This window comes from Aedes aegypti, chromosome 1 (genome assembly GCF_002204515.2).
Source record: "Aedes aegypti strain LVP_AGWG chromosome 1, AaegL5.0 Primary Assembly, whole genome shotgun sequence".
Classification (NCBI taxonomy): Eukaryota; Metazoa; Arthropoda; class Insecta; order Diptera; family Culicidae; genus Aedes; species Aedes aegypti.
In genome coordinates, this window is record NC_035107.1 from 226125592 (window position 1) to 226149322 (window position 23731).

The window sequence follows — 23731 nt, forward strand, 5'->3', positions numbered from 1 at the left end:
TGACATAAGGTCAACACAAATTTCACATTGCCTTTGCTGCAATAAGATCTCTTAATGTTTCAACAATCCTGTTGTCAAAACACTTGATAGCATTGAAACATGCCCTATATGCGAATATAGAGCCAATATAGTGCTTTTATAGCATCGGACATAGAAGCATTAATGATGCAGTAACAGAGTTTCCATGCGATGAAAGTGCTGTTATTGAGCGTTTCTGCATTTGTAGTGCTACTATAATGCCTGTATGCATCAATGATGCTGATTTAGGGCTTATTATTAGTACTTACGGTTACTAAGAAAATGTATACACCTTTTTATCCGTGCAAGGTAACAGACGACCATCAAAGAATGATTGTTTTCCATGTAGGTACCCCTTATGGCAGCAACAGATGCGCCACCAAGCGGAAAGATTACGAAACATGTCTTACCGTTTGCCCCACATATTCTGTTTGTCTTGATTGCTCCTCTGCTGCGCTTTGGCTGGGACTGATAGCCTTTTTACTTGCGAACCTCTCTCTCGGGTTGGGTGGGTGGTAAGGTGGTAAGGTAGATGAGCATACATATTCATTGCAGTGTTGTGTAACAACACATCCTTCGTCGGTGCCATTCAAATAATCGAAGGAAGGATGCTGCAAACAATTTGCTTCCGTGATTCGGTTCAGGGGAGTTAAGGTATGTGTGTTACCTCATCTGGGTGGATGATGTTTTTTACTACTCCGTCAGCTATGCTGCAATTATGTGATTTAAGGGCATTTGATTTATCTATGTTCACTCTGACCTCATTATACGACCATTTTCACAGCAATTCTCATGATAAGCGAAACCTTGATGTTAAAACATTCAAAAATATTAAAAATGCGAAAGTTATCAAAATTTCACATATGGTCAAATAGGGAACCACTATGACCATAACTGGTACACTTTCCCTATGCGAGTATAGAACCAATATAGTGCTTATTTAATGCCTGTATGCATCAGTTTTAGAAACATTAATGATGCAGTAATGGGGCTTCTATGCAGTGGCAGTACTGTTAGTAGGCGTGTCTGCATTTGTGGTGCTATTATAATTTCTGTATGCATATATGATGTTGATTAAAGGCTTATGTTTAGTACTTATGGTTACTTGGGTTACTTGGGAAAAAAAGGAAATAGAAGAAGGGCAGCTTGAGTTATATTTTCTGCAGACGTTTAGAATAATCCCATACTGGAGTGAACATTTATTACTTCTACGTCATATTTTTATGACATTCACAAAGTGGACAAAATATTCATTATTTTAAATCTCTTTCAATTCCTAATATTGTTTGAAATATTTACGTTTTCTTCTCTTCTTTTCCAGGTAAACTCCACTCCATTTTCAGCCTAACATTGTAAGTAAATAACACTTTCTATTCCTAGCAACATTCCCAGAAAAAAGACCCATCATTAACTTCCCATCTCATCATTGACTGTCAGCAACACCACAGCAGATGATTTATGAGCAATTATGATGCAAATTTTAGCAGCTGGCCTACCGCCGCAAAATCTCGCCCATTAGCTAATTATTCTTGGAGCACTGAACATCCGCCGCGCCTCCATTGCATCTCCACCATTAACATCCTTTAGTTTGATAATGTTAATGCAAAATACGGCTCCCGGCACGACATGTCACTTCATGCAATTAGAAACAATGAACAGCACCGACACCAGTTGCCACTGAATTGCTCGGAAAACACCATCTAGGGTGCTTCAAATTTCAAAATAATCTACCATATTTTCTTTACAATCCTTCCAAAAAGTGCCTGTAGCGTTCTGTGGAAATTTTAGCATATTCGGTGACGATTTAAAGCTGGTCTAAAGACGATGTAGGTTTCTATGGAGATTACTATTGAGAAATTTTGAAAAATGTTCGTAAAACAATATTACTGAATGTAAGTAAAAGTGTATTATCTTAATATGGAATCTTATCCTTCTAACCATAATATAGGAAGTTACTGAATACAGCAATTCAATCCGATAAGATGACAAATTGGATTGTTTTTTAGGCTTCTATAAATTTCTACAAAACTTTTTACAATCTCCTCTAATCTTCTCTAATATCTAATCTTTTAACCAGCCAAGGGCTGAAAGTCTCTTTAATACTTTGAGTTAAAATTCACACAAATAAAGTCAATAAAAAAAAGTCTCTTTAATAAAGACAATAATAATAATAAATAATATCTAATCTAATGGATGAAAATTTGACCAAACTCTATTTTCAACATGCGGGTTATAAGAATGATATGGAAAAATAAATTCCCGAACCTTTCCGCAATTTCAACCACCCTTATGCCACCGTTGCCAGTCAACTCATACATCATTCATCCAATTTCTGTCATTCAAACTCCGAACGTTTCGCTGAGGGTGTTTGTTGTCCACAGTCCTAGTCGTGCCCTACATGCTCCTCCTTCCGATCGATGGGGTGTTAGTTGCGGAGGAGGAAGAATGTTTGTCCATGTCGCGTCCACTACTGGACGAAGGTCACAAAGATATACCACCAGTGATACCAGATGCTCGTGATTTCCAACAATAATATAAGCCATTAGAACTATGAAGTAAGAATATTCAAACGTTTTTGCACATTTCGTCCTGCGGCCTGTGTCATTCGCAAACAAAGATTTTGACATCCCTGAGGTAATTCAGGTAAGTCACATGTGAAAATATTGTATAGTATTGGTCCCAAAATGCTGCCTTGAGGAACACCATCTCTTACAGGAAGTCTTTCAGACTTGGAGTTCTGATAATTAACCTGAAGTGTACGATTTGACAGATAACTTTGGATTAGTCTAGCAATATGTATTTGGTAATTATTATTTTTTTTTTACTTTTACAAGAAAGCTTTCATGCTAAACATTTTCGAATGCTTTTTCTATGTCTAGAAGAGCAAGACCAGTAGAAAAGCCTTCAGATTTGTTACACGTAAAAGTTGATGAGTAGTCAAATGTCCATGGCGGAATCCGTACTGTTCATTGGCAAAAATTTAATTTTCGTTCATGTGGGCCATCATTCTGTTCAAAATAACCTTTTCAAAAAATTTACTGATGGAGGAAAGCAAACTGATTGGACGATAGCTAGAAGCTTCAGCAGGATTTTTGTCTGATTTTAAAATTGGAACAACCTTAGGATTTTTCCATTTCCATATCAGTCTAACAGGCATTTTTGAAAACGTTCTCTTGATTGAGAATATTTTCGAAGTCCTGAGTAACTTGATTTTCAATTGGACTAGTAAATCCTAAATTAAAATTGTGCGCGCTTTCAAACTGCTTAGCAAGTTTTTGAGCTTTTTCGCAATTAGTTAGTAATAATTTATTTTCCACTTTCTATGCCGGTATTGGCTTCTGAGGTTTTTTTTTCCAAAATTTTAGATAATTTCCAAAAGGGCTTAGAGCCAGGGTCCAATTGAGAAATTTTACTTTCAAAATTTTTGTTTCTTAATTGAGCAAAATGTTTCTTGATTTCTTTCTGCAAACCTGCCATATAATTTTCATAGCAGGATCGCGAGTGCGTTGTAAATGCCTTCTCCTCACGTTTTTAAGACGGATCATCGTTAACATCAAGATTAGAGTCAATATATGTTTCATATATATTCCAGTCGGCTCGAAAATAATAAAAAACTGATTGGATTGAGAATCGCTTCATGGGATATTTGAAATGTAACAGGGACATGGTCAGAATCAAAATCAGCATTAGTACAAAGATGACTAGAGTCGGTTAAGACCAATTCAATCGTAGATGGATTTCTAAAAGAGGAAAGACATGTAGGACTATCAGGGTATTGAATTGAGAAATATCCTGAAGAGCACTCATCAAATAAAATTCTGCCGTTGGAGTTACTTTGAGAATTATTCCATGACCGATGTTTGGCATTAAAGTCACTAATGACAAAAAATATGAGTTATTGCGAGTCAATTTCCGCAAGTTATTTTTGAAGCTAATCAACTTGCTGCCCAGTGCATTGAAAAGGCAAATTGGCAGCTATGAAAGTATATTTACCAAACTGTGTTTTAACAGAAACACCCAAAGCTTCAAAAATTTTGGTTTCAAATGACGAAAAAAGTTGTTGTTTCATACGCCTATGAATGATAATCGTAACTCCCACACATGCCCCACCAATTCGATCATTACGATAAACAAAAATGTAAGGATCCAGGTTTTAAGTATGTTTCGGTAATAACTGCTATATGCACATTATTAGCTGTAAGAAAATTGAACAGCTCTTTTCCATTCAATGCACGCATTCTAATTTAAAATATTTAAATTATTATTTATTGGATCCATTAAAAAAACGTAATCCAATAACAATTTGATTAGTAAATTTTACACCAACTTGGACTGCTTCAGTCATAGTGGTGGCTTTGATCATTGCATCAATCATTAGATTCAACTGTTCAGTTAGAAAATTAAAATCAGAGGCAGACACTTGAAGTAGGTACATCTAATGATTTTCCATTAGAATTTTCGGTAGACGAGGAAGTGGAGTAGGAGTTACCTGTGGCGGTAGGGTTTTTTTTTTCATTTGATTTGAAACAAGTAGAATGGGTACTCATAGTAAGGATAGGAGAGGAGTTCAAATTACCTGCTACAATATCGGCAAAGGGTTTACCCTGAGTAGATAAATTCGAAATTAAAAGATTCGAACGGCTACCCGACGGATTAAAATAAATTTGTGAATGAGCATAATTATGATCTTCCTGATGAGTATGATTCCTAATCAAGCGATCGTTAACTGAAAAATGAGTATTGTTCGATACTCTACCAGGAAAATTCCGGAAAATACCGTTATCGTAACGGATATTATCTTTCATCTGTCTGGCACGAGACTTGACGACTCTCCTACAGGAAGGGCAAGCCCAAAAAATTGACTTATGATTGCCCCCGCAATTCGAGCATATAAACATGGTGGTATCTTCCTTCACTGGACAGACGTCCTTAGCGTGAGAAGAACCTCCGCAAATCATGAATTTATCATCCATGCGACAATTTTTTGTACCATGACCCCACTTTTGGCACCGACAGCACTGAGTGGGGCTCTGGTAATTTCCTCCAGGTTTCTGGAATTGTTCCCATGTCACACGGACATCGAACATAAGTCTTGCTTTTTCTAAAACTTTAATATTATTTAGATCTCTTGAACTAAATAATATTCTTGAGAAAGCCCTTTCCGAACAATGCCAGATTGGGTTCTCTTTTTCATAATTATTACTTGGACTGGGGAAAATCCAAGTAAATCATTTATTCCATTTTTTTATCTCTTCAGGTGACTTATAGTCACTTGAGAGACCTTTCAAGACGACTTTGAACAAACGTTCAGTTTTTTCATCATAAGTAAACATAAATTGTGCTTCTTCTCATCAAAATGTTTGAGAAGAAGTTCGCGATCTTTAAGAGTTTCCGGCAAAACGCAACAGTCTCCTTTCTTTGCTTTGCGATTTGGAAGGAAAACTTGATTCCCCTAATGAAGTTCAAGATCTCCTGCCTAAATCCCCCAAATTCGGAACAACTGACCACGATAGGCGGCACTTTTTGCTTCATCACTTGAATCAAAGAGCCTGGGCTAGACGCTGCGTTGATTTGAAGCTCGGAAAATTTGTCAAAATCATCGAGCTGGTTGCTCATTTCGATGCAATTATCAACATTAACCATTTCACCCTTAGAAGAAACTCTGTCAATTGGCAACGCTGCAGCCATTGATGGACGCTAGTACAAACAAGACCTCCATATTCCATTCACTCCTCACAACCTTATCAAATCATTAAACACCCCATCAATGTTGACTGACAAAGGCAACACAATTTCCGTACGAACCCAAAAACCCCCTTCTGATAATCTCGCCATGTAGTGTCCAATCCCCTTTCCACTACCCCTGGATGTATGCAAATGTTTCCATCACGACACACAAAGCCAACTTAGGGGGACACAAGTTCGCATGTGAGTGACGAGACGATACACACGCCTGGTAATTTGACAATCATTGAACTGCGCTCAGCCTGTAGTGCAGTGATAATCACGGATCACCGCTGATGGTCAATCGGACGCGAGACGAAGAGACAGTCCGCCGGTATCCTCGGTACGTGACAGTCGTGGTCGTGTGATGGTGGTGTCGCATTCGGATCGCCGATGCCTGTATTGGTTGTGTGTGATTCACGTGACGTGTCGATCGATTTTGCATGCACTAGCCCCAAGGTCCTATGAAGAGCAATAGCATCGTCGGTGTCAGTGATAGTGCATCGTCCTTGCTCAGTCGGGGAACGGTGGTCAACGGTGCTGTTAGTATCAGCTTGGACGATTCTTGGACCGGAAGAAGTCTGCTGGAAGCACTGGGACGAGTTGGACCCCTCGGGGGGAATTTTGCGGATGTAAGTTGAACTATCTGGTTGTTATCTCAAATCAAAATAGTTACATTCTTTTATGTTTTGAGTCCAACGACCGTTGGAGGTTATCTAAGTAAGAACTCTATTGAGTATAGTCATGAATGTCATGAATGATCATATAACAGTATTCTGCCTCTTAAGGGTCTAACCAACAGTTGTTATAAATTATAAGAACTTCGATGAGAACAGATCTACAACTCTACTGCCCATACTGCCCATACTCGCAATACAGTCCCATTAGGAAAATCATCATGTCGAGAAAAACGCGTCTAAACATAGTTGTGAAATTTTTCGTTTCGCCGCTGTTGGTAGTAGTGAATCCTGGTGGCGTTACTGATCACGTTGTGATGGAAGTATATACAAATCTTTAACTATTAAAAAAATTAAAGCGGTAGTTTTTCATGTCAAAATTCATGACACTAGCAGATGGGACTTGTTATCCAAGTATTTTTCTCTTCAAACGCAAATATACCCGCATACCAGTCCCATTACTTGGGACTCGCTTACTTTGTTAACGTGCACTTTGACACATTTATTTTCATGTTTTCGATGGATTCCAAGCAAGATTTCAAAGCACATTTCCTATTGCAATTGTTAGTATTGACATCTTTTACATGCAGTAATTCCCCTCAATGTTATGGAATAATATGGTGATAATAGTGATAGTGATGTAGATTTTATTGGATATGATAATGTTGCACCGGCAAAAGTTAAAAGTTTAATGCAACCACCTGCAGCATAACATTTGGATACCGGTGATGGATCTGAAATACACCAAGGTAAACATTCAAGCAATGTTTGGTCTGCTAGCTGATAGCGGGTCCATTCATTTGGATAATCTGGCTGTTTGATCGGAACCTTCTCATATCTAGGCATTACATGGTACCAATACTCAGTTTTACCATGAAAACCTTGTCCACGGCGAAGTGTGCAGTTCTGCGCTGGCCTAAAAAGCCTTTCTCCTCCTCTCTGCCAATGAAAGATGAGACTACCGGAGATTTATCTAAGGAACAGAGAAAGCATTAACTCAGGAAGGCCATAATTTTTATTACTGTTAGAAGGCTTCAAAAGGTTTTTGCAAGAGAAGGCATTCTGAGAAAACTTCTATGTCAAGTATGAATATGCAATTTTTATGAATAAAAATTAAGCAAACCACTGTAATTTGTATATTTTTTTTCTTCTCAAGAAATTAATACCACTGTAGAAAATTACAGAAATTATATTAGGAATGAGTTTGCTGCAATTTCATCGTAATCAATGGATGGGACTGTTATGCGGGTACTTTCAATATGGGACGCACATGGTTTGGTATTTTTTTCGCATTTCGTTCATACAAATACACAAATTTAAGAAATATTTTGAAAAGTAGACTATAAATAAAGACTATTCATGTAGCTAACTCAAAAGTGATTAAAATTCAGATGGGACTGTTATGCGAGTATGGGCAGCATAACTCATAGTTACTACAATATTTGGAAATCTGCTGAAGAAATTCCTCCAGCGTTTCATCCCATTATAATGTATGCACCTAGCAGAGAGTTTTTCGTAGGATTTCTTCTACTAATCCTACTAATCAGGAATACCTCAGTAATTTTTCGGAATTTCTGTCGATATTTATCCCGGTTTATGGACAAAAGGTCGAAAGACAAAAGGTCGAAAGGACAAAAGGTCGAAAGACAAAAAGTCGAAAGGACAAAAGGTCGAAAACGATTTGCATGGTGGGAAATTTTTCCTTCTTTGAAAAAAGATTTTCGACCTTTTGTCCCTTCTTTTTTGTTCTTCGACCTTTTGTCCTTTCGACCTTTTGTCTTTCGAACTTTTGTCCCTTCGACCTTTTGTCTTTCGACCTTTTGTCATAGATTCATTTATCCCCGTATGCTTTTATATGTTACTCAAGGAATCTAGACTCTTCTAAGCAGAAGGTGTTGAATCATATGTATTGATTTTAAAGGCACAATTAATTGATTCAGGATTTTTTTTTCAAAATTTGGACTAATGCTTCATTAATTACGTAAGTAGTTATGGAGGGAGGGGGAGTGGTTTGAGATTTCTTACGCGCCATCCAAATTATTTTCTATTTTCATACAAAAAATCTTATTATTGGGGAGGTGGGTCAAAGACCGTCAAAGTTGTGTTACGTAGTTTATGGACAAACTGATACTGTAAAGTATTTCCTTCCCGATTTTTTTCAGGTATTCTCTATAACTTTTTATAGGAAAAAATATCCCAGAATACAAACATGTTCACATAACTGAGACTGCAAGTGAAGAAAGTGAACACTTATTCGGTAAAAACAGATTGTTTAAAATGCACGAATTCCCTCTATTCGCACAAATCTGGAGGCCATTTACATACATTTTGGAGAATTTATCATGATCAATACAACTCCAGGCAACTTGATTAGGCGTCCATTATATTTTAATGTATGATTGTGTATTGCAGTTTATATGACTTCATTTTTGCAAACAAGTAAAATAAAAAGAAATAAAATATCACGAAACAAGCCTCGAACCCCCGAACTTTAGATCACTAGGCTGATACGCTACCATTATACCGCACAGTTTTTGTTGCAGTACTGGTTTTTTTTTTGCAAATATAAATAAAACACTGTAGAGCATAATGTTTGAATGTAATCGAACTTAATTGTCATTTTGCAAATGAGCCTGTGCAACACGGAAGGTTTCATGTTTTATCGAATTAACGTTTGCAGTTGAAACAATGTGCAGCAATTTGTTAAAGACTTCGTACGAAATTACTTGCAATGCAACGTGATGACATTGTGTTTCTGTTCAACAGTGATGTTCTTTTGACCGGTAAGTCAATTTGTTCTTGAATTCCACTTTTTATGTTTATGTTGCGTTTGGTGATGTGCCCTGTCTGATTTGTTATCTACATCAGATGAACTCATATGTAATTGATTATTATAATAGAGTCATACCAAGTGAAAAAGAAATCGTAATAGAATGGCAGTTTAAAGTTACATATTTGGTCAGACGAAGTTGGAATTTTATAAGATTCAAATTCAAGTCTGATGAAATTGACGACTTCATTAACGATTTCAATCAATTAAGTTTTGCATCATATCCAATTCCTACGAAAATTGTACATTTATACAATTTGAAATGAACATCCTTATATGATCTCTGGTTTGCTGGGATAACATAAACTCTTAGTAAAATTGCTAAATTCATTCCTGATAAAATTGATGCAACAAATGTAGATATAAATATCTGTGGAATTCAAGATAAAATACAAGGAAAATACCAGAAAAAAAACTTTTGAATAAATTCCTAGACTGCTTTACGGAAGAAGAAATCTTGAAGTAAAAAACCTTCGAAGCAATTTTTATATTATTATGAATGCTGGATGTTTCTGCAATAATAGGTATCTATCTTAAGGAACATTTAATGATTCCTCAGGAGAACTTCAGGAATAAATGTTAGAATAGACTATCGGGAAAAATCGCTTGAAACAATTTTTGCAGCAACTGCTGAGCAAACATCTTTTATGCCATTCTTCGAGAAGATCTTAAAAATCCTAACAACTTCCTGGAAAGCAGCTAGAGCAGCTACCCGATCAGAAGAGCAAAAGAAAACTAAAACAATAAGTGTTATTTTTTGTGACAGAGTGTGTTAAAAATTATAACACATTACACACTGACCGTTACCAAGTTATAACAGATATTGGTACGGTTGTTTCAAAATTATACGCTTTGTGTTTATAAATCATTTTTAATTATTTATTTTTGGGAGTTTTATTCTATTTTTAGAATATCACAATAGTTAAAAAATCTGTCTTTTTAAAAATCTGACTAAGACGGGAATTAAACTCTGGTCTACGACATGTCCGACACTGTTTCTACCTTTGAGGCTATCGACGCACATAAGAAAGCTGATGTTAATCGAAGCAGGCGGAGGTCACCTAAGTAATTTAATTTGGGTTTATTCACATATTTCATAACGCCGAAAATGGTCATATTTGACACCCACCCACACACCCCCTCGCAAAACTTTTTGTATGAATTCTACAAATTTTGTATGAGCCGTAACATACAACCACTCACCCCCTTTAGCGTTATGAAAGTTATCAATGAGCCCTTATTTTTCAGAATATAGAATAAATAAATCCTTTTTTGACGCAGCATGAAGCATTTAATATAATCATTAATTATCACAGGTGTTATATTTGTGAAATAATTTTTTGAGACTTGAAAAAGTTATTAAAAATCACTACGGCCACCTAGGGTTAAGAGCGACCATCACAATTTCCGTACACAATTTTACGAAAAAATACATCAATTTACTATGATTCTAAAAAGTATGATGTTTTATATGTTCGACATTGTTTAACTCGGCTGTTGATTTTTCTTTTCTATAAATTGATTCTTAAAGCTTGGATGGATTATGAATACATATGTTGATTTGGCTTGCATCTGAAACAAAATTGATTTCAAATTCATTTGATTCTGGCCTTAATTCAAGCGTTTGGTACTGAAATTGAAACAAGGTTTTAGGATCCTATTCACTTGAATAACGATGTACAACGTATAGTTACAACTTTTAAAATGGTTTAGACATTTTATGTGGTATGAAATAGGAGAGGCGTTCTTACGCCATGAACAGTTGTGAATTTCATCCCACTTGCGCAATTTTTACAATTAGGGTCTTATTTCAAAGCTAAATATTAACAATTCATATTGAACCTTTCTGATGCATATATCACATTTCTGTTAATACATAGAAGGGTAATTTGTTGTGTTTTTACAAAAATTTCCCTTATGGAAGCCTTAAATATGCCTAAGCTTTGTTTTTGATAAATGTTTTAAAAATTTTCAATTTTCATTTTCATCCCAAACTTGAGGTATCCGTCTTACCCCGACGGACGCTCTTACCCCGTCTTCCCCTACAACTATTTCCGACGCAGACATCCTTACCTCCTCCTCCTCAGGCGGCATCCACAAATTACATAACGCTCTAGGGGGCGGGGGGAGTAGGCTCAAGCGTTACGGCTCATACCAAAATTTGAACTTTTTCATACAAAAAACGTTACGTACGGGGGGGAGGTGGTGGTCGAAAATTTCCAATTTTAGTGTTACGTAATTAATGGACGCTGCCTTAGACGGTCGTGCGCTGATCTGTGGAGGGCCGATTAGTTCCCAAAGGGGACATATTGGCTGATTCTCACTTGATATGTCTACCAGATGTCGGGTCCAAGTTGACATCGGGTTACAGTTGGGTCTGTGTCGGGTCGGTGATCAAAATGATTTTAGGCCGATGTCGGGTTAATTTCGGGTCAAATCTATCCTATCTGGATTGTAGATATAAATCTCAGAAGCCCTACTGTCTAACCTTTCGGATGTCGCGATCTAGAATAAATATAGAAAAATAATCTCCGACATAGTTGTTTAGGAGATCAATGGCTAACATGTGGTGGTCTTTCAAATACGGAATTCCACCACCAGGCGGCGCTAGTGAGTGAAACTTATGTTTTGTAAATATTGCAGGAACCTGACCACCTAGAATGGCTTAGATTGCTTAGATGGTGTTTCGGGCAAAGTTGTTTAATAAGCCAAGGGCAATGATCGAACTATGACGGGGTTGGTGGTCTAATGGCTACCGCTTCTGCTTCATAAGCAGAAGGTCATGGGTCCAATCCCAGGCCCGTCTCTTTCCTCATACTTTATAGTTGTATCTTTCACTTGCTTCTATCTACTAGAGTGCCTGTAAACAAGAGTGACGTCATGTTTCAGTTTTGACAGGTCTCCTGCTCGATTGGAACACGGGTTTGTATGGAAATTACAGTTCGTCGCTGTTCCAATTTTGACATTGACGCCACTCTTATCTAAATCCACTCTGCTATCTACCACTATTATTACATCACAGTTGATCTATCACAGTTCATAGCATTTGCTAGAACCCGATACGCTCCAACGAAGGTACGGTGCTGCCATCTGGAAATAGTTTACTCTATGCCTGAAGCATCGAATTTTTTTCCCGGCAAGGTATAGGGAGTGAGATTTCAAATGCCTATTTAAAATGAACTACAATAGCTATTTAAAATCTTTTAAGTACATGTTGATACACTGTTGATGGGCTACATTATAGACACATTATTTTGATTTTTATGTTTTTTCCTCAATATTTGCGGATTCTAGAGCTTATCATTAATTTAACCCCGTACACTTAACAGAATGTAATTGAATTCTGTTTTGAAAGTTTTAGAAGCATTTGAAAATTGACTTCCTATGCTTTGCCATGTAAAAATATCGGAGCTTCACGCATAGGGTCAACTGTGGTAATTGCCTCCGTCATGGCGAATAAACCGTTTCCCTACGCCTTCCATTCTTCCATCATTATAGCCCTTTCCTTACGCCTGATACATGAGCCTATGCATGCTATTTATTTGAAAACGTTTGACTTTTACTGTGCGCCCTGTTTCCAAGTTGCCCGTGAGAGAGAGCGAGACAGCACCAGCACATGGCGCACAGTAAAAGTCATGAGAACAAAAGAATTTAGGCAGTCTGCTAACCAAACCAGCAAGCCTCTCTGCCATAAAAATAACCCCACCCTCGCAGTGGAATATACGGTCTACCGTGGGAGCCAGTTGAATGCATCATCAATTCCTTCTCCTTCCCCTCATTGGTCTGCATTCTTACGTGGCAGGCACAATTGAGGGTGTCTGTTAATCCCTAGCAGTTATCTGATTGGTTCCTTGTGTAAGTGCAGCTGATCTGGCGATACTGGAGTAGCAACCACGGGCGGCCAATCAAGCTCAAGCTCAAGCTAAAGATCCCAAGGGCAATGATCGAGCTAGTTGGTTTTAAATTTGAAACCAGGTGACGCCAGTGAGCATGAAACATTAGTTTCGCAAATATATCAGGAGCCTGACCACTTCGAGAGGGATTCGCGATAAGGGCCTATCTGACAAATCAATAACAATGAGAAAATAACCAATGAAATTCTCATGTGCAAATTTTAATCCCAATTGGAGAAAATATAGTCAAACTTTAACCTTTCCACTTTAATACACATTTCATAAACCAAGTTTTAAAATCCTCATCAATACCACACACATCTCCTACAATTTCCCTAGCTATTTCGTACTAAAAAATATTATAAGGTTTCGCCTTAAACGAACTCAAAGATGCCAGTATCGCCCAATGTTATGAGCCTGTAATCGATATTATTTTCAGTGTCGCCTATTACTTTTGCGCCGTGTTTACATTCTGCTTTCAATTAAGCCCGCCATGTACGCCTTGTTTATTTTTTGTTTGCAGTGTCGCCGTTTACTCTCGCCGTGTTTTGATTTAGATTTCAGATCCATCACTTTGATAAACAAAAACACAGGCGTAATCAATAAAGTGTGTGGTTTGGCATTAGGTGAAGTTTCGTCTTCTACAAATTTGCGTTTTTTGAATAGTTAAATTATCAATAGGGGAAAAGTTCAAGTGCAGTGAATAGACAATCGAGCTACAATTTCAACGCTATATTTTCTTCAATTGTGTACATTTTGTCAGTTTCGCCTGATTCGCGAATCTTTCTAGACTTAGAAGTACGACATCTTCGGCAGAGATGTTCAGTAGCTTTCAGCCTAAGGACTGTTCATTTTATAAAGTGGACACTTTGTTTATTCTATATCTTTTTTATCTATTGATAAAATCGTAATCGGTTTTCTGTGCATTGTTCAACTATTATTCTACAATGCTATGAAAATATAAGATCTTAGAAAATGATTTTGGTGGAAGAGCTGAATAGGTTTTCCAAAAACTCAAAAGAAAAACTGTTCGTCAAAGTTTAACATTATTTTTCGCAAAGCAAAAATCCTTATTTTTATGAACAAATTGTATGTTTGTATCCTTTACTATACTACTGAAGGTAAAGCTTTAAAAAAAATCAATTATATTCCACCATTCTCTGACATTAGGTAACTTTAGTGATTTACCCATTTATGGCCGAATTTGCTAATACACCATCCTTTCACTCCCAGCAAAAGAGAAAAGTAAAAAGCGTGTACAAAACTAGTTTGGTTTACTGAAGAAACTATATTTGTACAAACGAGAGCTAAATCGTGCGTTTAAATTACAGTCTCAAGTACAAATTTTACTGTTTATGGTAGTTTTACTAAAAAGTCTCATACTTTTAAAATCGTGTACGCATATTTATCGATCTACAGCAAATTGTAAATGGTTTTCTCCAAATATTTCAATTGGTAATCTCAGAATAACATAATATGAAAATAATATGTGGAAAATAAAATCGATTTAATTACAGCAGTGTTGCCAATTTTGATGATTGTCAATGTACTTTGAAAAGTCTTCTAAGAATAATGCAATTGTGTTTATATTGTGATTAATACTATATTAGGACTTCCGTCAGGGTGAACTTTTAAATAAAAAATTCTACTCATATCGGTTCCCTTCAAATTTAAAATAGTTTTCTCTAAGAAATATAGAGAAAAATTATTTTATTATATCTGGAAAATTATTATTCCAAAAATAACTCCATTTTCCCCATCAGGCTTCTGATTGATGATGCTTTCGAAGAACAAGCCTTTTTCGAAAATAAAAAATATAAATTGTTGAATTTTCCAGCCTATTTCTAAAAATTATTGATTTTGATAACCTCCAAAAATCGACCGTTCTTATCGTTGTTCCATATTCGTATGAAAATTAATTGTTTTGGAGAGTTTTTATTATCACAGCATTGTACAATACTAGTCGAACGATGAGCAGAAAACCGATTGAAATTTAATTGATAAATTAAAAAGATACTGCATGCATAAGGTGTCCACTTTATAAAATGAACAGTCCTTATCTTTATTTAAGCTTTGAAAATCGATATTGGCAAAAATAATGATAGCCCTTGAGCTACTGAACAACATTGCCGAAAATGCCATCCTTCTAAATGGTGTGGATCCTCAAACATCCACAAAAGTTTCATGCTCACTAGCGCTGTCTGGTGGACAAAAATTGACATTGACAAAGACGTAATCCTTCCATAAAATTACCATGGCCATAATTTTATAGTCGTGGATCTATGACACCCTGACAGTAATTTATAAAACTTAAGGTGAATATGAATCAAGCCAAACTTCAAATTTTCAAGAGCACAAATCTGAAGAACCGAACGCCTGCTTGAGCTGAAAACTTAATCGATTGGTCATTACCAGCTACTGATCAATCGATTAAATTTTCAGCTTTAACGGATGTTTGGTTCTGCAGATTTGTGCTCTTGAAAATTTGAAATTTAGCTTCGATTCATCTTCACCTTAAATTGTTACTCAGGATCCTCTTCTTCCCAACTAGGACAGGGCCTGGTACTCAGCATAGTGTTCTTTTGCGCACTTCAATAGTTATTAACTGAGAATTTTCTTTGCCAAATGACCATTCTTTGCATGTGTATGTCGAGAAAATTTTCTCTACGGCTATCTACAAAGCAATTGAAATTGATATTGAAAAACATGTGCTCTTTCTTATACCAATATGTATGAATATGTTAAACTCAGAATCACATCTCGAATCCTTCATGCACGGTTTTGCCCCGGACGCAGACCCCGCCACAGCAAATGAACAGCTGCCGGTGGAGAGCACTCACAACATGAAAGGGTTATTGATTTCTGATAAATGCAATGAATAATTTAGCGAAAGGGCAGTGCTGCAGTGTTTACTGGAAATCTAATAGAGGTGGGAAGTAGTGGACACAACGACCACTATCACCACCCCATCGATACTTAGAACCAGCCCAATGTCACACAGTGGCCCAACGCTGGCTAATAGTAGAAAAAATGAAGTTTTCAAATTATTTCTCTGATATTTTTTCAAGTTTTCAATATCGAATATTAAAGGGCGATATTCCAAAGTGAAAAGGCAACATATGGTTCTTTTCAAGAAAGCACCACGGAAAATTAAATAAACACAAAAAGTTATATATTCTCATTACACTTGATTTTTTATCACTACTTTTTCGATCCAGTTTTCTAATTGCAAGTTATTTACGTTTTCTAATATTGTCCATACGTTTTGACAGTTCCCGACTACCATTCTTCCATGCGCTTGTGTTGGAAGTTTGAGAAATTTGAGAACCGAATGTAGCGCGAATAGTGAGTGGAATACAAACATCAGTGTCGCCGTTAAGCGGCCAGTGAGATAAAATGAAAGTTCGAAAAGTTGTTGTCCTTTCTTTTGCCGTGGACGCCAACTGTTAGCATTTAAGAAAGATTTTGGGAAAAGGGTACTAACGACTGTTGTTAGCCTATTCCCCAAAGTTTAAGATCGATACGTGAATGTTCCGATTTTTTCCATCATGTGAACTGTGAAGATAACAGCCAAAATTGATTCTTCAAATTAAAAAAAAAGTTGGATGCTATTCTAATGAAACCGCTGTTTCTGTACTAAATCTCAACCAAATCTATCACAAAGTAGTGTGTACTCTTATGATTCTGTTGCATGTTCCTGCGGGACGTTGTTCGAGTGTTTCGAGTTCGACATTCCTTCCCCATGTCAACTGACTGTAAGGACTTGGCCGAAGCCATTATTGATCAATAATATGGGAGCTGCTAAAATGTGCACGTCAAAAGTAATAGGAAGGTTCCATCCCTTATTCCTTTGGAGCGCAGTGCAATTCTTACCAGTTGCGATCAATCGTGGAGTGGCAACCATTGACATGTACAGTTAGTCTATGCTATGCTATATCTCAACCAAATCTATCGAAATAATCCACCTCATTTTTTGATTTGTAGGTGTGTTCATTGTATATGTTATGCTTACCAATCGAGAATGTAAACACGTATATGACATTTCTTGGAAAAATATGCAATTTTTAAGTGTTTGTGTAACACATCTAGAGAACACTCTTATGTGATCATTTAGTATGTTAGTTGTACTTTTGGCTAACATTTGTTCGGAAACCAGCCACTGAGTATCGATGCCATTATGAATCTATTAGGTAAATATAGATACCGCCATCCCGAGCGGTCACCATACCGTTCAGAGTGGCACGGCATAGGTCAAGGTTACGATGCCCATGGTCGGAATGCTGCACATAAATTCCAGGGTAAACATCATTTAACACGTAGCCCGACGACGACGACCGACGATTCCACAGTTACGCGTTACAATCGTCGATTGTTGGACAATTTAGACAATTTGTGTCCAACGGTTCCGTTCAACTCACGATTGGTGATTTGTTTTCTTTTCGGTAAAATTACTGCCTTCGTTGCCTTCATTTACCCATCGATAGGTGGTGGAATATACTAGAAAGTAATGTTAATGCTACATTGCTAAATTCAAATCAATTGAGTTTTCTCCAAGACTTCCAAAAATCCCAAATTGACGTTATCTTTTATTTTTAAAGATTTTTATACGATCAGAGTGTTACCAGAAACATAAATGCATATTATACAAATTTTCCCTACCTTTGATAGTTCTTGAAAATTAAGACAGAATTCCTGTAATTACAGTTCAGAATTATTCAAAATGGTTTCAATCCGTGGAGGAATAAATTATGGAAGATCTGAAACGAATTTCTTGAGAAATAGGAAGAAAAATTTGTCGAGGCATCATTATTGAAAATTTTATGTAAACACTTCTAAAACCAAACCGCAAAACTGCACAAAAAAAACAGAAATTTCTGTAGAGTTTTCTCAAAGAGTTTCAGGGAAAGTGCAAAACAACCCCAAGAGAAATTTCAGATGGAATTCTTGTAAGTTTAGGAAATAGATAAATGAAGCCAATATTAATCTCTATCTATCTAAATAGAAATTCCCCAATCAGCACATTTTGCATAAGTTTGCAACGATTTTTTTATGATAAAAACCTCTAACCGTTTCCTCAAATTTTCCTCAAGCCACCATTTTGAACTGCACGACGCCTCCAATAATACCATTGAGCTGATCATCACCATCTCATCTGAGCAACTTCACAAATCCATTGAGAAGATCAAGTGACAAGCGAACCGTCCTACGATGCATCCCAAGCCCCGAGTTTAGAACTTCTAACTTGTCGTGTACTTTATGACAAGATGTAGAAGCTAAACAAAATTAATACAAATATTGTATATAACGTTATTGAATTGGCCCCTAATACTTTATGGTAAGGGCCTAAATAAAGATAGGTTTGAGGGCTTTTATGCCTATAGGAGAAGAGATTTTTTTCACTCGTTCAGGCTTTCCCTCATTCAAAAAAAAAACCGTAATCACTTAAGCTTCAATATTAGCACGAAGCAAAGGAACAAAAGAACAAGATTGATATGTATTGAGAGTCGTCAAAGGCGAAAAAGCACAGAAAATACATTTATTTTTTTTTTTTTTCTATCATTATTAACGAGATTTTTAGCCCTGGGCTAGTTCATCTCGGGACCAACGGCTTTACTTCCCTTCCGAAGGAAGTCGTCACTGAATTTTTTGGTGACTATCTCGGGGATGGGATTCGATCCCAGGTCCTCGGCGTGAGAGGCGTGTGTTCTAACCACTACACCAGGTCCGTCCCCGACAGAAAATACTGTGAAAGATGAAAATTTCGCAAAAAATCAATTAATAACTGTGGAAGTGCTCCTTTGTTCAGAAGTGGGGACATATTGCAAAAAAAAAATATTGCCTAATCAATAATATTTCACATTTCAGATTCACATGCTAGAAACCAAAAATTTTAATTACGTTACATTTCAACTAAGCAACCTCGCCCGTCAATCAAGCGCGGTTAGAACCCCGAAACATTCCTACAACCATCTAAACTGAGCAAAATCTCACACAAAATCTCTAAAGAGTTGATTTCGCGTCAGCTCAGTTGATGTTCTAATCCCTCCCACCTTTGGTGGTGGAATTTAATTTCCGCCCTTATCCACAGCTATTTGGCCGCCGCCGCCGCCGCCTGCTGGGATGCGTTGATTGACAGCGTAAATTTCCCGTCAGTAACCCATATCGTCGTCGTCGTCTGTCAGCGGACTATTTGCGGACGGAACCCCCAAAGTTGTCCCAACAAACTGTCAACCCGGATCCGAGCAAGCGTTAGCGTTGGAAGTCCCGAAAAATAAATACAATTAATTTAACAGTTCTCATTCTAATGCCATACAACTTACGGTGTTTGATAAAGTCTATAAGAGCAACTTCACTGGTGGTCCAAATCATCGGAGGATTCCAAATTTTTGGGCCATATTAAAAATTGGAACATGCAGCGGTGTTGCAAATTATGTTCCAATTTTATTTTATACCAGTTTTCTGGTCTATTTTTTGGAACAGGCAAATTCCAGGTCCATTTTTGGTCGGATTTGGACCAAGATTTGAGCGGTTCCAAAACTGGTTTGTTTACCAGTTCGGAGTTTTCTCGGGGATTGACCGTGAATTGAACCCAGATACCTTCAGCATGGCTTTGCTTTATAACCACTCGGCTATGGAAGGTTTCCTTGAATGTACGAATTTCTCAGGAGATTTGCACCAGAAATTCATCCGGGGATTTTCTTCAGAAATTCCTTAGGATTTTTTTTCAGGATTTGCCTCGGGGATTTCCATCAAGAATTACTCCGCCGATTTTCTACTGGAATTCAATAGGGGGTTTCCAGTAGCAACTCCTCTGGGGATCTCGTCCAGGCATCCATTAAAAAAAACCTCCGAGGATTATCTCCAAAAATTCCTTCTGAGATTTTTTCAGATGATTCATCCGGAGATGTTCTGTTAGTAACGAACAGCACTATAGATTCACTGCATACAAGTTGTGTGATTCAAACTTGTACGCAAGTTATATAGTGCATTGTTTTGTACTTTGTTAGTATCTGGAAAAAAACTAAAAACTAGTATTGTATTTTTCTGTATTTTTCTGTCGAGCACAACACTGGAGAACTGGTTCTATTCTATTCTACTCCAGCGCCCGAAAATCCAACGCGACGAAATGAAATCCCGTCGCAACATTCTTGAAAACTTAGTTTCGTCCAGAAGCCAACAAAGTTTCCTTCAGGTATTTCTCTGGGGATTTTCAACTGTAATTTCTTAGGAAATTTCCTACAGGAATTCCTCCGGGGATTTTCTCCAGCAATTCCTCTGAGTATTTCCTACAGGAATACTTCCAGAAACTTCCTCAAGAGATCTCCTCCAGGGATTCCTTCGGGGATCCCCCTAGAACTCCTCAGCGCATTTTCAATAACATTTTCTTCAAGGATGTCGTCCAAGATTTCCTCTGAAGATTTTTCAGTCAATTTCTCCGGGGTTTTCCTCCAAGAACTCCTTCGGGGATTCCCTCCATGGAATTTCCAAGAATTCCTCCAGGGATTTCTCCCCAGAAAACCTTCAGGGATTCTCTTTAAGAATTCCTCCGTGGATTTCGTTCAGAAATTCTGGTGATTTAGTCCAGAAATTCTTTCGGAGATTTCCTCCAGGAATTTCTCCGGGGATTTTCTTCAGAAATTCCTTCTAGAATGGTTTTCACAGAAGGAAATCCAGGAATTTCGCTGTGTATTTACACCAGGAATTTCTCACAGGAATTCATCCGGAGATTTCAATATTTTTCCAGAAATTCCTCAAGGGAATTCTAATGGTAATTCCTCCTGGGATTTTGTCTAGGTATTTTTCAGGAGATTTCAAGGATTTCTCTGGAGATATATACAAGAACTCCCCCGGGGATTTTTTCCTGGAATTCCTCAGGGAATTTCCAAATTCCTCTGGCATTTCCTCCAATTTTGTTTAGGCATTTTCTGGAATTTTGTTTAGGACTTCCTCTGGGTATTTCGCCCAGGAAATCCTCTGGATATTTCATTAATAAATTTATTCGGGAATTTCCCCAGAAATTCCTTAGAGGGTTTTTTTAGAGAGTGTTTCCGGAGATTTCCTCCAGGAATTCATCCAGAAATTTCCTCCAGGAATTCCTACGAGAATTTCCTCCATGAATACCTTCGTGGATTAACTTCAGGAATTCCTCCGAGATTGAATTTTAAATAACTTCAAGGGATTTTCTCCAAAAATACCTTCGAGGATTTTTTTTTCTAGGAATGTATCGGAAGATTTCTTCAAGGAATTTCTTCAGAGATTTCCTTCAAAGAATCTTCCGGGGATATTCTCCAAGAACTCCTCTGGATATTTTCTCCAAGAACTCAACTGGAGAATTCCAATAGCAATTCCTCCGCGGACTTCGCCCAAGAATTCTTCTGGAGATTTCGTCTAGAAATTCTTCCGGGGATTTCGTCCAGGATTTCCTCTGTAGATTTCATTAAGAAATTCCTCTGGGGATTTTCTCCAGAAATTTCTCTGAGGGTTTGCACCAGGAATTTCTATAAAGATTTCCTCCAGATATTTCCTGGGAAATTTCCCCAGGAATTAATCCGGTGATTTCCTCCAGGAAGATGCTTCCCTCCGGCGATTTGCTTTTTTGGTTTCCCCCGGGGATTCTCCAAGGAATTCCCGGAGATTTCCTCCAGATTTTCCTGCTAAGATTTCATCCGAGAACTATCTCCAGGATTTCCTCCAGTGATTCCTTCTGAAGATTTCAAGGATTCTTCCGGAGATATCCCCAATCATTTTTCCGGGGATTTTCGCCAGGAAATTCTCAGGAGATTTCAATTTTCAGGATTTCATCTGGATAATTTCTCCGGGGATTCAATTATGAAATGCCTCCGGGTATTTTCTCCAGAAATTCTTACGAGGGTCCTTTCATAGAAGGAATTGCTATGGGGATTTGCACCATGAATTACTCCGGAGATGTCCTTAGAATTTCTTCATAGTTCGTCCAGGATTAGCTTCACAGTTGCTTTAGGAATTCCTTCAGAATTTCCCTATACACTTCTCCGGATTTCCCTCATGAATTCTTTAAGAATACTTGCCAGGAATTCCTTCGGAACTCCATCGGGAATTTTTTCAAAGTTCGTTCGTTCTGTGGCAGTCATCTCGAGAATTCCTTCGGAGCTCCATCGACGACTCCTACGGGGGTTTCCATGTATCTCGAGCTCTCATTCAGTGTTCCTTAAAAATTCCTCGGATTCCTTCCTTCCTTCATAAATTTCTCGTAGCTCCTTCAGGAATTCCTTTGGAGATCCTTTAGGATATTCTACAGAGTTCCTCCGGGTTTTCTTCATGAAATTTCTTCGGAGTTTCTCCGAAAATTATTCATGGAATTTCTTCGGAGTCCTTCATTGAATTTCTTTGAAGTATCTCCGGGAGTTCCTTCAGATTTCTTTTGGCGCTCCATCGGGAATCCCTTCGGATTTCCTTTATGTTTCCTCCTGGATTTGTCTTTCGGATTTTTTACAGGAATTTTTTAAAGTTTAGAATTCCTCCAGAGTTCCACTACGAATACTCCTGGAGTTACTCCGGAAAATTCTCTACATTTTCTCTGGGAAATCCTCTAGAGTTCCCCAAAAAATTCTCAAGAATTTCTCCGTGAATTCCTCTAGACGTTCTCCGGTAATTCCTCCCGAGTTGCTCCAGGATTGTTTTTAAGTTTATCTCAGGGGATTTCATTATGAAATTCTTCCAGGCTTTTTCCAAGAATAAAATGGGGGATTTTTTAAGAGAATTCATCCGGGCATTTTCACCAGGAATTTCTCCGGAGATTTGCACCAGAAATTTCTCCAGGGATTTTGCCACGGATTTTTTTTTTACAAAATTTCCTCCCGGTGATTTCCACCAAGAACTGCTCCAGAAATTTTCTCCAGGAATTCATCAGAGGATTTCCAATAGTAATTCCTCTGGAGATTTAGTCCAGTAATTAATTGATAAATTCCTCCGAAGATTATCTCCAACAATTCCTTTCGGAGATTTTTTCAGAAGATTTATCCGCATATTTCCTCTAGGTATTTCTCTGGGGATTTGCACCAGGAATTTTTTCCGGAGGTTTCATCCAGAAATTCATCCGGGGATTTTCTCCAGAGACTTCCTCGGGAGATCTCCTCCAGGGATTTCTTCAGGGATGTCCCCCTAGAACTCCTCAGCGGATTTTCAATAACATTTCGTCCAATACTTCCTTGGAGGATTTTTTTTTCCATGAAATTGTCCGAGGTTTTCCCCCAAGAATTTCTCCGGGGATTTCCCCCAGAAATCCTTCGTGGATTCTCTCCAAGAATTCCTCTGGGGATTTCGTCCAAAAAATGCTTTCGGGGATTTCCTCCTGGGATTTTCTCCAGAAATTCCTTCGGGGATGTTTTCAGAGAATTTATCTGGATTTTTCTTCCATGAATTTCGATGGCGATTTACACCAAGAATTCCTCCGGAGATTTCAACAATTCCTCCGGAAAATCCTCAAGCCCTTCTTCGGGGACTTTCACTAGGAATTCCTCAGGAAAATTCCAATAGCCATTTTTTCGGGGATTTTGTCCAGGAATTCCTCCGAAGGATTTCTCCGGAGATATCCCCAAGTACTCCTCCGG

General features: G+C 37.6%; 1 protein-coding gene across 3 annotated transcripts in view; it reads left to right on the plus strand.

The window, feature by feature from the left end:
• The window catches only part of LOC5580206 (zinc finger C2HC domain-containing protein 1C), a 176051-nt gene that overhangs the window by 99477 nt on the left and 52843 nt on the right, over positions 1–23731 (plus strand). The window contains exon 1 of one of the 3 annotated variants that reach the window (XM_021857708.1): positions 6090–6374. The exons of the other annotated variants lie outside the window; for them this stretch is intronic. Within the exon in view, the coding sequence (XP_021713400.1) occupies positions 6207–6374 (168 nt within the window). The 5' untranslated portion in view covers positions 6090–6206. Of the gene's footprint in view, positions 1–6089; positions 6375–23731 lie in introns of those variants that run through there. 3 annotated transcript variants of the gene reach the window in all.